The sequence below is a fragment of the Pyrgilauda ruficollis genome, unplaced genomic scaffold, assembly GCF_017590135.1.
Source record: "Pyrgilauda ruficollis isolate IOZ18807 unplaced genomic scaffold, ASM1759013v1 scaffold40, whole genome shotgun sequence".
NCBI classification, from domain to species: Eukaryota; Metazoa; Chordata; class Aves; order Passeriformes; family Passeridae; genus Pyrgilauda; species Pyrgilauda ruficollis.
The window spans coordinates 11,695,236-11,712,480 of NW_024525490.1; the positions used below are offsets into that span (position 1 = coordinate 11,695,236).

The 17,245-nt window shown below is 35.4% G+C and overlaps 1 protein-coding gene across 3 annotated transcripts in view; it reads left to right on the forward strand.

Moving 5' to 3' along the window:
• SENP6 (SUMO specific peptidase 6) overlaps positions 1 to 17,245 on the forward strand; it is a 72,764-nt gene that overhangs the window by 20,145 nt on the left and 35,374 nt on the right. Inside the window, exons 3-6 of one of the 3 annotated variants that reach the window (XM_041477445.1) lie at positions 4,703 to 4,766; positions 5,220 to 5,362; positions 10,946 to 11,047; positions 16,359 to 16,379. In XM_041477445.1, the coding sequence (XP_041333379.1) occupies positions 4,703 to 4,766; positions 5,220 to 5,362; positions 10,946 to 11,047; positions 16,359 to 16,379 (330 nt within the window). The remainder of the gene's footprint in view (positions 1 to 4,702; positions 4,767 to 5,219; positions 5,363 to 10,945; positions 11,048 to 16,358; positions 16,380 to 17,245) is intronic. The other 2 variants (XM_041477446.1, XM_041477447.1) reach the window with 2 other exon arrangements.

Sequence of the window (17,245 nt, forward strand, 5' to 3'; positions counted from 1 at the left end):
AATTTTTATTGCCTACTTAGATAATTTTTGATTTGCTTTTATATCTGTGAATTATGCAGAATCTTATTGTGAAGTATAAATAGAAGAGTAGTTGAAAGTTGATTTAAACCAGAGATCTTGTCTTCTTTACTTACCCATTCTCTGATACCATTTGAGGCAATTTCTTATTCCCTCCAAACTGCCACATGTTTTAAGCTGCCCACGTATTTACTTTTGGTAACACCTGGGTTTGTTTATCTTAAAGACATAGCAAGCTTTTAGCATTTTGAAATAATTTGTGTTTTTTGCTTTTTTGATGCATTTTTATTTCATACAGCAAAACACTGACAGAAGGGAATCTTTAGAAAACAAGTAACAGTAAATGTTCCTTCTTTTTTATTTCTAAATTTCCTTTACCCTTAGTAGAGCATTTAAAAGATTAGCAGCTTTAATTCATATATTGTTCCAGAATAAAGCTTTGTGTCCTTCCCAGTATTTTGAGTATACTGTGCAGTAAGTAGGTATATGCTATGGTGTGCTGATACTTACTACAGTGTTGGCTCTTACATGGTTTCTTTGTGGAGAGAGCTGTGAGTCTGAAGCAAGCAGCTGGATGCGTCCCCTGCTTGTTGTGGATGCACTGGGGTTACAGTGCCTGACTTTATCACAGTTTTTTCCCTCTTAATGGCAGACACACAATAGGTTTGTTTTGAACTAGCCTAAGAATAACATCTCAGCACTTAAAGGAATGACTGTATTCTTCTATTACCCTTGAGACCTGTGCTAATGATGTTAGTCAGCACTGGATGCCTGCTTGGATGGTCTTTTCTTCAGTGAGATGAACACAAAGTATGTGGTTAATGACCTCCTGCCACAGCAATTTTTAGAACTGGTAGACTATTTTAAAAGAAAGGTGTCATTTGACTTACTTCGGACGTAGGTGAGGTGAGTCATAATGGTTAAGACATCAAATAATGAACCCAAAAAGACTAAAGAATATTTGTGAACTGAAGAAGGTTTGGAAAAATAATGATCACCCAACACTATATAAATTTAAACTGATGCGAGAGTTGATACTCAGCGTGGAGCAAGAGTTATAGAAATTGAGAATGGTGATTAACAAGTATCTTATCCCAAAGTAAATGCCTGCGGCTAATACTCCATCCATTTGAAAGAGTAAAAGTAACATTTGTAATGTTCTAAAAGATTTGATCTACTCAGGATAGTAGCAAGTGGCTTGAGACTTTCCTTGCTTTGTATTTGGAGGTCCCATAGGAGGTCTACCTTTATGGAGAACAACAGAAGAAAAGACCAGTTGGTCAGCTGAGCACACTGAAACATGTGTAGTCCACCACAGAATAAATGGTAGAAATTAAGCTGATCTTGTGTAGCAGAAGATATGAAAGGATGGCAGACATTAGCAGACCTGGCCAGAGTAATATATTTCTGTGATTCATGAAATTAACATGTTATAAGATGCTTTCTGGGGTTACAGATAATTCTCTTGAAGTGTCTTAAAAAATTTATATTTACTGCCTTTGCAATATCTGTGTAAATGTTTTTGAAATATATCAGTATGCTCCACAGTGGTTTTGTGAATGAATGAGCCCAGATTTCTTTTGGCTGTCATACTGTTTTCTTTATAGTCTAGACTTGTGCCTTCCACTGAGATAACAGTAGCCTTATCAAAAACAAGGAATACAAATACATGGGCGTAATATATTTACACTACAGTGTCTTTCTTTAACTACAATTTTCTTTCAAAAAGCTTTATTTTTTGCCCCTTCCATTTAGAGGAATAAACCTCTTTTTTCTGTGTGTTAACAGATGAAAAAGCATTGTACTGTGTTATATATTTACATTGGGCATTGTATTGTGTTAAATATTTACATTAAGCTTTTTTACACTGCTTATAAAATCTGGATTTCTTTGTCAAAAAACCCTCCCATAGTTATATAGATGTTTTATACTTCTTTTTTAAGCCCATTAGTAGGGCACTGTAGCTTTTAAATTGATGAAAACTTTTAAAATTAGGGCTAATTTTAATGGAATGGCACTGTAAATGAGTTAATAATAATAATAATTATACTTCTCTTGTGCCTCTGATAGTGCAGCTTTTTTAGTGTGCTGCCTACCACTATGTAATTTAAAACAAAGAATGTACACAGTGTGCTGTGAGGGCAAATACATCAGCCTAGTGGTTTTATATGTAATCATTTTCAGAAAGAAATTCCAATTATGTTTGAAATGTGACTGGATCAGTTGATAGAAATGTGCTTGCAGCTTATTAGAGTGTAACCTCAGTGGTCAGCAGAGGTTTAAAGTTTGGGTTGCTTGTAGACAGTGAAAACATAGCTGTCTAACTAACTATTACATAGTTCTTAATGTTTTAAAACATCAAACAAATGGCAAGTGATTAGAGATAAGTAAACAGAAATTTTTGTTTTCTTATTCAATGCCTAAATATGAATGTGTAATTATGAACTTGCCTTAAGAACTCTTTGTGGGTAAATTACTTCTATTTTTTGCCCCTAATATTAGTAGAGAGATAACATTCATTTGTTATAAAATTTTAAAGAATGTATTTAAAAGTTAGAAATTATGTTCCAATGTGAAAATAACCAGGAAACCCATGGTTCTCTGGTTAAAAGTGACAGAGTGGGGAGACCTCCTCCCAGCAAGACAACTGAGGTTTCATTTCAGGGATGTTAAAAATATTGCTGACTGGTATGTCAGGGGAGTGGTACAGTGTTTGTTTTGGGTTGCTTTTGGTTTTTTCCTGCCTGTATAAATTGCATCATTGAAGCAGGCAGCAGGAAGCATGTGATACATGAGCAAATAGACATTGCTTGGTTGCTATGTATTCTGCTCTCTGAAAAAACAACCTTTCTGGTTCTGATGCATATGCTTCACATTCCTTGAGATCTAAATGTATTGGTTCATTTAAAACTTCCAATTTGCTAATACTGCTCTAGTCATGTTGCATGGTAAGAGTTACTCTTGTTCATTTTGATTTGAGCCTTGGCGCAGTGTTTGGTCATTTGCAATGTGTTAACCTTCTCTTACCTCCCCCCTCAATTGCCCTTGGTTAAAATGGTTGCAGTATTGAAGCGTGTTGAAATCCTAAAAGTATCAACACAGTACAAAGGGGTTTTGAAAATAGCCATCATTTTTGTATGAACTGAAGCTAAAGAACAAAAACATTTCTAGAGGTGAAATGATCTGACTAGGGCAGCACTGTAGGCAAATGCCAGAGCTGCAGATACTGTAGGTTGCTGCTCATGTCTATGCTGCAGGGTTTTGTTTATTTTTTAGGAGTGGAAAATTTCTGAAATTGTTAAACTCTCTGTCTGCTGATGAATGTTTGAGAGGGCTCCATGAGCCTCCCTTGAAAGGATGATTTGTTCTGAAAGAGAATTTTAAAAAAATGTTGCAGGATGTAAAAAATTTAATATCCATGTGTAGTGTGTACAGAAGTACAACTGTACTCTTTTGCCTTTATTTGAAATTAGTGATGAATCTACTACACTGTTTGTTTTACCATTGAGCACCTAGAATCGTGGTGCTCTGTAAATGAAAGGAAAATACAGCAGTGCCACTGGCTATATGTTCACATTTACATCATTCTTCCCTTTCCAAAATCAACTGTATGCACAGTCTTATCTCCTGAAGTTTCAGATTCTGTAGATCTCACCCAACATTTTTATTTTATTTTTATTTGCTCTAGGGATATTTGTATTGCATTAGATGGAAGAATGAATTGTAACATGAAGGGAAGTACTGTGCCTGGAAAAAGTTGTTAGGAACTTGAGGGATGGGGCACTGATTAGTTTATTTATAAATGAAGAGCTAAAGTCACTGTATGTATTGCAAGGCAGCATCAATTACAAGTTGGCTAAAAGTTGTAATTTTTTTGTTGCCAGCATGGGAGTAACCTTTTTAGGATTGATGAGATGGGATTGTCTGCAGGCTGCTTCGCCTGGACACAAAAATATGTTAGACTGATCTAGCTGCTGTCAGTATGAAATATGTGATTGGGGTTTCAGTTTAGATAGTTAAGATTACTTGAGGATAGCTGCCTGTTACTGAAAAGAATGTTTTTAGAGTGTCATGGAGTGGCTTTCTTTTTTTTTTTGTCTTCCTCCCCATTCTGGTGGTTGGGGACTACAGATACTGAATTGAAACACATTGTAGTAAGCGGTAGAACAAACTGAGTATGTTCTTTTTAGGAAGACATACTTTGTTAGTAATTGCTGTGGGGTAAAATGTAGTTACATTAAGTTCTTCTCCTAAAGCACTATGAAGTTTGCAGTTTTAAACCACATACTTGAACATTGCTAGGCATAAGCAAAGTCAGATCATGTTTTATAGGTTAATGAAGTTTTGGACTCAATTTATGCAGAGTGTAGAATCATTTATAGTGTCAGTAACATTGCTGTAACCACATTGAAGGTTCAGTAACATTGTCTATTTTGGATTAATCTTTTAGTTTTGTTTTTTGCAAAATAATTTGATGCACACTCTAAGTTCAGGTTCACATTATGCATCTGATCACTCTGTTGTTCATTTCATGTTCCTGGTTTTTTATGCATATTAATACAATGTGTATATGATGCATTTAAATGTAGAGGGATGGGGATAAAAAAGCCTTTTGCATTTAAAATGTTTGTGTGTGCTCTGTTGGATTACAGTATATGTGCTTTTCTCTCCCACACCTGTCTAGCGAGGCAAATCTGCTCAGTTTAGATGACAGTGATGGGTCTTTCAGTCCCAGTGAAGAAAAAAAGGTAAATAATTGGTTTATCTTGTGAAAATTTATCTTTAAAGCTTTTTAGGTTCTTAAACAGTATTGCATAGCTATGTGTGCAGTGTAAAGAAATGAAAGTTTCTGTTGTGTTTTAGGAACACATGCTCAAGCTGTTTATCTGTCTACTCTTAAAGTTTTTGTTCCCCTCTTGATCTCTATAGTATTCTGAAAAATATGAGCAAGAGTACCTAATTCTAAGTTTAGAAAGTTATCATAAATACTGTGCTAAATATAAAATATATATTGTACTTTGTTTAGTAAGATGTCGTAGTATAGGTGTAGATGGTGTGTATTTTCCATGAAATTTGGTATAAAAGCAGTTTGAAAAGGAAGCCAAAGTAATATTTATGTTAATATTTTGCATTCATTTTCTCCTTCTAACTTCTGCACAATTATACAATTATTTTAATGTATGTGAATTCTGTTGTGACAGTCAATTCGTTGTCGACCTGGAACTATCGGCAGCAGCAGTGATGCCATAAAAGCATATGCAAGGCGAGGCAAAGCAGGAGGTTTCAAACTTTTAAAAGGGAACGCAATCGGCCTCAACATGATGGGAAATAGCAAGAAACTGAGGTAATACATTTAATTTGTGTGTCCTTGCTTTGATCATTGATAAAAATCAATACATGATAAACAGAACTTCTAGTCCATTTACATTGTGTGCTGTGCATTTTAAGAAGCTGTACTGTACTGTGCTTCTGAGTAAAGAGGGAAACCTAGATTGTTAGGGTCTTTTCTCTTACAAAATGTTTAACACCACATTAGTAAAGTACCAGAACGCTGTTAAAATGGATTTAGGGCAATCAGTGGCATATTTGTTAGTACCTTACCCATGTTGCCTGCATGTGTTGCTGTTCCCTCTATACAGTGACAGCAGGTAGGAAAATAGTTTTCACATCCCTATCCAGATTCGCTTCTTTCTGTGACACTGAATTGCCAAGGTTGACTCAGGATATGTTTTCTGGTTTTCTTACTGCAATATATAGTTTGATTTTGAATTCACAGACTTTTTTTAAAAGAATTCAGCAAATAGCCATACTTGTATAGAATAGTTTGAGACTGTCACTTGCGTTTATGGCAGACAGGAACAGTTTTTAAGCATTCACTGTTGTACTTGCTTGTTACTATTGTCCCTAACTTGTAAGAGACTGCTTTCTTTATTTAGTATATAATAAAAAGTGATATATTCACCTGACTTTCTCAGGGTGTATGTAATATATTGCTAAATTGCCCTCACTTTAAAGGTTGGTAACCTTTGCAGGAAGGAAAAGTTTGTAAGATACCCAGCTATAGATGGGCCGGTCATCAAATATCCAGTGTATATGTAGCTACATGAGGGATGTCCTTGTCTTCATTTGTGATGGTTTATCACTGTCTGGAAACTAAACTCCAAATAAGCCACTTGCCTTCTTGCCCCCTCCAGTAAGAGAGGGACAAAGGCAGAGACTATGGGTTGAGATAACCATTTACTGAAAGCAAACAGCAGTGGAGTAAGAAATGCACAGTGACATCAGCAATATTAATAACAAAAGCATACAGAAATAAAGGAAGGTGCTTTATGCCAAAAGGTGTTTGCCACTTTGACTTAGTTCCATGTGGCCAGTGGGAGAAATACAGCTAGCTCTCCCCTTCCCTGAGCCTGAGACAAGGGAAAGCAGTGACAGACAAAACCCTGGAAGTGAGATCATCTGCTTTACTGCACCACTGCTCCACTGCACTAGGCTTGGGTTCAGGCTTAGCTCAGGCTCACTTCTGCTGCTGCTTTGGAGCACTCTGCTGGGCTCAGTTCCACACAGCTCTGCTGCTTTTCAGAACCACATCCTGGGGTCACATCTCAGAGGAGTGGGAAGGTGGTGAGTGGCAGCAGCAGAGAATGGAATCTGCAGGGCTGATCCCAGCAACTCAGCCCTGATGAGGAGAGTGAGACAAAAATGGCGCACATCTGGGGATGTGGTCCTTATTCTTCCCCCTGATACAACGCCTAGCCATGATTTCAGAGGGGCAGAATAGCAATGTAGCCGTGCCCACAATATAGCCGCAAGCTCTGGCCCCTCTCTGCAGTCAGGACTTTTGTATGCTGCAAGCACTGTGAGTTTGTGGGACCATCTTACCATGGTCACTTGAAAAAAATAAATCCTCTAAGTTCTGTGTGATATATATTCTCTCCTGCTGTTTCCTTCGAGCCTAATTTCCTAAGATAAATGGCTGGACTGTTATGTGGAACTTTAAAAAGTTTTCTTAAAAATAAAATTTATTTATTAATGAAAAGGGTTTTTTGTTATAGGTTATTTTTATGTTTACACAAATTAGCATGGTACTTCATTGTCCTTGATTTATGTATGCAAATAATGTTTTGTCTTAGTTTGTTGTTTTGTTTTTTTTTTTTTTTTTTGTACACACAAGAGATTAGTAAGATGAAATCCAGACTTCTGCCTTGCACATCTTCAGATTCACCGGTTCTTACAGAATCACCCTGGTCATTTCCATTCTTTAGTATTCTGTTCTTGAACACAGATTTGTAATTGTCACTTTTACCTTCATGTGTGTCAGGGCTCCTTTGCTCTGTTTTACTATTGAAGAAACCTGTGCATCTACATTATACTTGTTCTTTGTTTTGAGTACACATTTAAAATAAGATTCCTCTAATTCACTGGTAGCTAGAATTTTCCTTTGTGTGGCTATGGAATTTGTAGTGAAATCCAACCTTACCATGTATTTTTTTTTTGTTAAAGCAGTCATACCTGACTACATGTATGTTTATACATATTATACATGTATGTTTTTTTTAAGTTTTTGTTTTAAGGTAAATAGTTATTACTGAGGTTTTTTTAGATGGTCTACACATGTAGTTCAGACATTCTGTTGCCTGGTTTGGAACTGCCTTCTCTTGAAAAATAATGCAATATAAACCTAAGATCTAGTAGGATTTATAAAATTCGACTAAAAAAATAAAATCTGTTGCATGTAAATGGGCAGCCACCTTTTGTCTAGTACTGAGCTGCATACTGAATTTAAATGAAAAGTATAAGCGTTCAGCCTTTTCTTAATAAACTGTCATTAATGAAGGACTTTGTTATGAATAATGGATGTGCATAGGCCATTGTGACTGCTTGTCACATTTTGGTCACTGCATTTTGTGGTTATGCTCCAAGTGATTATCTCAGTTTAATGACACTGGGATATTGTTGTACCTTTCATAGCGTGTATCAGTAAAGGTTTGGGATCTAGTCACTTTAGTGATGATTGCTGGTTTGTTCACTTCGATATGCAGAATGAAGGTGCTTAATAGTTACTCTTTCAATATTTAGACTCCTCAGCTAGAGAAGATTCTGAAAGTTGATCATGCAGATAAGCTGCTAGATTAAATACAAGAAGATCAGGTGCTTGATACTCTTTATCTGTTTGTTGTGATTTTTGTCACAGTGTTGGAGTCTTTTTTTCCATCTGATCTGCAGAATAAGGACTAAAAATTTCAGATCAATGGGGCTTGACTCAAACGAGTGTTATTCTTGTAGAATAGTCCCTAAAATTCAGAGAATAAGAGGAAGAAGGGATATGCAAGGACAGTGAGAAGAAATATTTGCTGTACTTGTCAGAGAAATTTAAACCAAGCAAAAGGTTACTGGGTTGAGCAAATCCAGCATCAAACTATTAACCCAATTAGTTTTGGTTGTATTTTTTTAGTCACGAGGATGTACTTTAAATAGCTTTATTTTTGCTACCTTTCAATACTTGTATTAAGGCCCTTTTAGATTTTATTTGATAATGTTTTGTTAAAAACATTATTTGAAGAACAGCAGAATTAATGTAGTCTGTAGTTGTGAGTTTTTGAAATGTTGTTCTTCCTTTACTTCTAGCTCAATCCATTTGCCCAGTGCAAGATTTTTTTTGTTTTATCTCTTGAATATGTGGTGTTAAGAATTTTCTAGGTATCAGCTGATAGCACGTGATAGTAAAATCTTGTTTTTCTCCTAGGCTTCAAATCATTCTGTGGTTTCTGAGCTACCATTAATGATACATTTATTGTTAAAATACTCTTAAGTTCTTTTTAGGGCATTTGTTATTTCAAGGAACTTTTTGGCCATTACATCACCCTGCTTTTAGTGTGTTATACTAATTTTCAAGAAATTGTGCTGAAACTTGCCAACTCAGATTTCAGTTCTGATGTGCCTGTTTTGCAACTTGCTAGGACTTTATGATTGTATTTTCTGGTGTTTCTTCTGTGTTGGGCATGTTCCATTCAGAGAAGAAGATTATAGAACAGATTGTGTTTTAGAGCTGTCCTAGTTGGAAACATGTCTGACACCATATGAGCCATTTAAGTGTGCCATCTAGAACAGTCTGCTTTGACTCAAATCTGATCCCTGAGCAGTCTGTGATACTCCATTCCAGCACCTACTGGCGTTTTCACTACGTGAGTGAGGCAAAAAGCAAAAGTGCTGCTTAACAGTTTTTTTCTGCTGTGGGGGCACGCGACAGAGTTTCACAATCATGATAGTTTGGCAAAGGTCAGATCCAACAGACACAGTGGTAAAACAGGAGATACATATGCTTGCTTGCTTGCTTGTTCGAAGTCCTTAGGTCTTAAGTATTTGAGAGATCATTCCTGCATTCTGGTTCTGGTTTGGTTTTTTTCCTAGTATCTTTTTCAAAGACATGAAATGGGAAGCCAAAGAGGATTTGAGATATTCTGAAGTACTTAGGGCAAGTAGCTGTCAGCTTTTTAATTTTGAGGTGGCATATTAGATGGAAGGTTGGCTGTAGATTGATCTGGATGATGACTGACCAGCTGGAGTTGCATAGCCTTGACTTAGAAGCATGTGAGATGAGTGTGTTTACTTTGAGGAGGTTGGTGTTTGCATGGATACTACTAGTTTTCAGGATGTTGGACTGTTAGCTCAAATGGCTTATTATGTTTTTAACTTTCATATTTTAGAAAAGAGGATTTAACCCTTTGGGTTTGATAAGTCTTGTTCTGTTATGTTTGTGGTTATGTTAGGGGCAGTCAGAAATGCTCTAAAAGCTTCTCATCTTGATTTATGTAAGGCTACCAAAAGGGTTTGTAATGCTAAACTGAAAATTAAAAAGCACAGTAAGAGTTTACTCATTTTCTTCTTTTGGGGGGAGTGTAAAGGAGGGATTAGGAATTGGTTGCCAGCTTTTTTTTGAATTGTGGTACTTCTGGTTTCTTTTCATTGTTCACAACAGGACAAATGGCAAGTTAATATTTCTGAGAAATAATATTAGTAGGAATCATTTTTCACATAATTTTCTCTAGTGCAGTTTATATTACCAAGCAATTTGAAAAGCACAATTTAAGCACTGTATTTCCATAGTTTGAAACAGTTTGCATCATCAACATGCTGTCTGTTAAAAGTTGTGTGATTTTTGAACATTCCAAGCACAGTATTGTATGTCCTATCACAGCAGTGTGCAGGATAATTCTTTAGGTTTAATGATCTCTGAAGGAGGCACTGTATTGTTTATCTACTGTATCTTAATGTCAGCTTTTACTAGAGAGAGTAATGGTAAGAAATCTTCTCTCCATAATTGTGGTTTTACATAATAATGAGATAAAAGTCAAAAGGTAGCAAATGAAGAAACCCAAGAAATGCTAAGATACATTGGTGAATAAGAGTCCAGTTGAGATACCAGTACCTGAGAATCCTTTTTTCTTTTTGAAATGTGTTGATTTTTTCAGTTACAAGTCATGTTGCATCCATAAATTTGCTGTGTTCACTTTTTTTTATGAGTGACATTCCTGAATTCAGTCTGTTCACATTTTGCCCCTTAATATTACATTTTGTCGTATTACAAAAGTTAATATTATGCCTCAATAAAATGAGAGATGAAAGTATAAAATTAGTTATAAATGGTTACAAGTCATTAAAAAGGCAGTGGCTTTTCACAGTGCATGGTTGAGTAAAAAAATCTTTATCTTTTTTCCTGGGAAAGAAAAATTGTGTATATTTTTATATATCCATTTTATTATAAGGCTGAATGTTTATATGCCTGTGAAATGATCCTAACAATATGTATTATTGGTTCAGAAATACTTCAATACTTGGTCTTGTAAAATTAGGACATCACATGTTTTACCTAAGATGGTACAAACACACCAGAGTCTTTTCTTAAACATTTTCTATATGTTTGCAGTGAAAATGCTCAGAATATATCTGGTCCTGTAACTGTGGTACATGGCAGACGTTTTCACCACGCACATGCACAAACAACCGTAGTAAAAACAGCAGCCCAAAGGTAAGACTAATTGCATTTGTTTCTGCAGGTGTTTCAATTGTAAAAATTCTCCCTGGTTTTGTATGTAATGATTTTCCTTATGCTATGAAGTGTTTTAAGAAAATCACATGGGTGCATTCTTGATTATGAGCTTTGACCTTAATTACTAAAGTTTCATAAAACCATTTAGGAATTACTATCATATAATACAAGAATTTAGTAATTTTAAAGAACATTGGCAGGTAGTAGGAGAGCACGTGCTAATACAAATATTTTGAGAAAATACTTTGAAATAGACAAATATAGTTTCCTGTAGAAATTCACATAACTGACAACATGATCAGCAGCTACTAAGTCACATCAACTTCAGCTTGTGTGAGATCCATGTAAACATTAAATCATAGATCTGAAGATTGTACACTATCTGTATACATAGTGTAAAACATACAAATTGGAACATCTAACAGAAGCAAGGTTTTGCATCTATGTAAATGATTTTTAGAAAGGATGACTGGAAACTTACTGAACTGTGCTGAGTTGAACTTCATTGATTTGAAACTTAAAACCCTGTCAAACTTCTGTAAATTGTAGGGTTGGTTCTAGGTGTTTTGTACACCTAATCTGTTTCACAAACATGAGATTGCAACTGTTTTAAGGAATTTTCTTTCAAAGTTTATTCATTCAGAGCTCTTTTTGTTTATGAGTTCTGTGGATTTCCACCATCCTCCATGAGTGCTTTATCCTGTCTGCATTTTGTAGCTTCCTTCTTCTGCCACCTTTTTTTTTCCTCTGTTTTTAAGTATAGATTTTTTTGGACCATATACAGGCATTTTCCTTTTTTTTTTTCATCCTGCTTCCCTCAGTTTGATTTGCTGACTTCACAAAAAGAAAGCCCATATTCTAATGTGAATGAATCATGTGATCCAAACTTGTATTAGAGTAATCTGGCATTGAATAAACAGACAGAAAAAGGAATTTTTTCATTCACAAAATAATAGACTCATAGAACAGTTTGGGGTGAAAGGGACTTTAAAGGCTATCTAGTCCAATCCCCCTGCCATAAGCAGGAATATCTTCAACTAGATCAGGTTGCTCAGAGCTCCATCCCACCTGACCTTGAATGTTTGCAGTGGTGGGGCAGCTAACACTCCTCTGATCAGCTTACTCCAGTGTTTACCACCTCATTGTAAAACACTTCTTCTGTCTAGTCTACATCTACCCTCTTTTAGTTTTAAACCATTACCCCTTGTCCTATTGCAACAGGCACTGCTAAACTGTTTGTCCCCATCTGTCTTTTAGGCCCCCTTTAAGTACCGAAGGCCACAATAAGGTCTCCCTGCAACCTTCATTTCTCCAGGCTAACAACCCCAACTCTTGCAGCTTTTCCTCCCAGGAGGATTGCTGTCTTATCCTGTCCTTGAGGACGTAGGCTTTACCTCTTTCTGTTACAGACAACAGTACTGTAGTCTGTAAATGCTATATAGGTGTATATGTGGTATATGGAATGGACATTTCCTTCCACTTAGTAATAGCAGATGCAGTAGTAGGTATCTCTTTTCAATTCTTTACATTTCTTGCCATCAGTGTGAGGCTGAGAACTAAAAAGGATTGGCAGTTTTTACCATGAGTTAAGCTGAAAGATAGGGTTGATGTTATCACTGTGGTTTAGGCTGAATCAGCTGTGCTTTTGCTTGCATGAAGTCCTTTTTAGAATTTTTTTGTCCGGTGTCCCATTGAGGAAAATGTGGGGCATCTCTAAGCATTCATGCTCTTACCTTTCTGGTGGGTTTGGTTTGTGTGTGTTTGTGCTTGCTTTTGTTTATTTGTGGGGGAGAAGTTGTTTTGTTTGTGGGGTTTTTTGTTATTCTGAAGGATAAAATTTTTATTTGCAGTGCTAATGAAAATGATTTTAAGTAAGCAAAATCATACAAGACTGCTCTGATTGTTAACTTGATAATTCTCATGCACTTGATTAAGCTTTGTTGTGAAATGGTTCTTCAAACAGCCAGTCAAAATGGATTCATCTTAGCAAGTTCATTGCCTTAGGTTTCTTCAACCTGCTCCAGAGATTGTTAATCTTCAGTGGATGTTAGATTTGCCTGCTTGCCTTTCTTGCCTGTGGGATTTACTTCTTTATAAACCTACAATATAATGTGAAGGAAAAAAAGGTAGTGACTTGGCATGTGTGACAACACAGAAAACTAATGTGTAACATTGGGAAGCTGAATATTGTATGAAGTAATTGGATAGTAGTCATCTTGAGTGTTCTAAGTATGTTTTCTCTTAGGATCGTTATTGTAGTTCATTTACATTAGCAACAGACAATTAACTCTTATGCTAGGAATATTTTTGGAGTTTTCAAGGCAGGAAACAGTCATAACAGTCCCAGCAGTGCTTTGTTACTGGAGGATAGCAGAACCAGCGTGATCTAATTGACTGAGGGTGAGCGTTACATAGGAACTTTGCAATGATGTTTAATTCTAGTAGCTTCTGACTCAACTTACTGCTTTCTAAAAGGTTCTAAATCTGTTTCTGAGTTAGAGGATTGAAAATTATTAAAATGTGGCTTCGTGACAGGCTTCTTTTTTTTTTTTTTTTTTTTTTTTTTTAATAAATAAATAAAAGAAGAGAGATTTCAGAGCTACTTGATGTTGAAAACACAGGTTTCTGTGTGAGAAGGCAATAGTCAGAAAAAAGCCAACTAAAATAGGACTATTTAAAACTGACCATAGTATAAAATTTCAGACCATATCAACTGGGTAATATATTTTGGTCGTATTTTTACTTGTGTAGGAATTTTTTGATATCTTTTTTTCCTAGTCTTTACTGACAGTAGGCAATAGTTGAGTTTAAAAGTAAATGCTGGTGGTGATTCCTCAAAAAGGACTATTTGCAGAAAATGTGAGTGGCAAATCAAGAATAAAATTCTAGGTATGTATCAAGACAGAAGAGCTGATAGCATGGAAATTGAGCTCTAAATGTTTGGGTTTTGTTTTCCTATGCTAATTTGCAGGTGACACAAAGTTGTGTTCTCTTAAGTTTTTGCATTTGTAGATTGTTTTATGGTGTAGTGATCAGTAGCAAAATAGGGAAAACAATTTTATCTAATATATTGTACATAAATCAATGGTAGGTTCTTGAAAGGATAACCAAAAATAAAAACGTTATTAAATTAGTCTCTGGCACTGATGTAACAGATTCTGTGACTTACACTAAGTTCTTTGGGTGGGGATGGTGTCACATGGTTAAGCAAGCTGATTATGAACTCAGTTGTAATCTCTATCAAGTTGAATTTGTGTATGATATGTACTGCATTTCTTAATCTCCTGCAATTTTTTTGCACATACATGTTAATTTAAAGTTTGTCTGAGTATCTGTTGCACTCATGTAAAATGCAAGTTTCTAGCACAACAGAATTCGGTATTTCAAAATAATATTATGATACATATTCATGTTTTTCTCTAGTGGAATCTGGGGATTAAATTAAAATTTGTTAATGTCTGATACAACAGATTTTCAGATATAACTTGCTCTAGTGTTGTAGTTGGTTCACACTATTTTGCTTCATTTCAAGCATAGTTCTGTCTTACGCTATTGACTGACTGTTCTTCCAGACTTGGCATTGAAATAGCATGTATGTACTGCATGTATGTACTGCATGTTTAACAAATCTTATGCATGAGCTGCATGAAGGGACAGTGATCAGTCCAGAATTCTCATCTCTTAATCTTCCAGAGGTATAAAAATGAGAATTCCTTTAAATGCATTATATTGGTGAGAAATTCTAAAAAAAACAAATAAGGCATCTGATGTAATGATACTGCATAGTATCAGGCATTCTTGAAGTTTTTTTTCTTGCCATTGAGTTTCCTTAGCATTAGGTATGTGCTCCTTAACAGAGTGAGTCTGTGAAGCACCTGTAAACAGTTAATCCAGTTTACATACTAACTGTGCAAAGGATGCAAAGATACAGGATATGGCTCCATCCAGACATGATTTGGATCTGACTGGATTGATAAACTGGGGTGTGGCCTGCACAAAAGCAGTGTTTATTGATAGAAAAGGCTAGCTCCAGCTAGGAGCAATTCTCCACCTTCACACGGGACTGGCTCATTTCCTGCCACCCCAGTTTGGAGTTGCCGCGGTCACATTCACTTTTACTCTCTTCCCAGAGCACTATGGAGATGGAATGTACTTTTGTACTGCACTCTGTAGGATTATCAGGACTGCATTCTTACCTGCTTTGCTTCTACTCCTGCTGTTTTCTGAATAACAAGAGAATTAGTTTGCCCTATTCTTGTGAGTGTACTGTTTGTAAAAAGGAAAGGAGGATGAGTTTTTATTACTGTGAAATATCATTACTCTGTTAAGTTTGGCTAAAGTAAAACAGGAAACAATTTGAATTTCTTCTGTTTTAGAATACAGTTAATGTAATGCATGTATGTCAGAGGTTTGTTAGGCTTTTGATGTTTGGGAGGAAGAGTCACACAGATTAAAAGCTTACAGCATTCCATATTGCAAATTTTGAGAAGACAGAAGATATGTAGATGCTATTTTCAAATAGTCTGTGTGCTAAGCTTAGTTAGATTTATTCTTATATTAGTCTTGGTGTGCAAAGGACCAGAATTATGAGCATCGGCTACAGTGATTTCTGTGTTAACTCATGTTAATGGAGATGCTTGTAAACTAGTGGCCTTAGTTCCTAGGTTCTTTTGGGAGATTTCTTTTCTTGGCCTAAACCTCAGAAGAGGTTTCCATTTATCCTTCTCTAGCCTTTCCATGTGGTTTCTTAAATATTAGAGGACTGTTGCTAAAATTTGTTTCTCATTTTAAACACTTAGATATTTTTTATTAGTTGGAAACAAGTTCTTACATAATTTTTTTTCTCTTTTGCATGGCAGTCAGGGATTGTTTTAGTGGTTGACCTCTGTCTTAGAAGTCTTTTCCAACTTCAGTGGTTCTGTGGTTGGAAATGAGGCTTGATTATAATTAGTGTGTTAGAATTCTATCTTAATGGCTTCTGCATTGTAAGTGAATTGAGATGACCAGGTTAAGTTGAGAGTTAATCAAATTCTACTCATTGAAAAAGAGTCAAATCAATGTACTATTTAGACCACTGACTGTTGCTGTCTGTGAAGTAGTGTTTGTACATTTCTAATTACTTTGACAAAAATGTGGTGAAAAAATTATAATGCTTGTTTGAAAATTAGACTGGTGAGTGAAAGACAATGAAACAGTTACAATTTATATTTAATAACTTTTGCATTTAGTGATGTGCAACACATGTGGGGCTTTACATCTTATGTGTTTTTTTCTTTTTTCATATTTTAAGCAATCTGGACCGAAAGGAAAGGTAAGCTTACTGTTGATCAAATGAGCATGGCAATAAGCATTAAGAAAATTAACTGATTGAATGTTGTATTAATGCTAGTTAAAGAATATTCAATCCAGTTAGTCATATCTACTCATATGTGATAGGGATTAATTGTTTTTAGTTCTGTTTTTATGATTCACTTACTCACTTCTATTGAAAAATTACCTTTACATCCATCTCTAAGAAACGCTTTGTTACTGTGAATTTTGGATAATTCTCCACTGGAAGTTTATTTATATATCCAGTGCAAAATTGCATAAATATTCTCTGTTTTTTAAGAATTTAATGCTAATTCTTTTTGTAGAGCAGCAAACTTTGTGTAATAGAATTGTTCTGAAGCATCTTAGTAAAATGATTCTGAAGCTCTTACCGGGCTGTTTAACAGCTCTCACTCCATCATCTAAGCTCGGTTTGAATTGCATTAAAGGTTTTTATTGCATTACTGTGTATATTTTGTTCATGAAGTACATATATTAAAGCAGTTAACAGAAAATGTATGGCAAAACCTGACACACTGGCTTTTTATTGTTCATTTTGGGCTAATTTCTCACTGGTTTTGCATATGGTTTACTGCTGTTAATGTTTTGTTAGCAGTATGAAATACCATACATTTATTTTTCTTCATATATAGCTTAAATTTATGTTAGTGAAAATGTTTTCTTGATAGCAATGAAGTTGTTGAGTTTTTGTAAATATCCCGTCTGTGTAGGTGGCTTTTGGCAGTATGAGCTTATACCAGGTTGAATTGTTTAAAAGTATATATAATGTTTAACTGATAATGATATAAATAGCACAGATCTTTCTGAAATTAGGATTTTCTGTATTTATTTTAAATTCAGAAAATC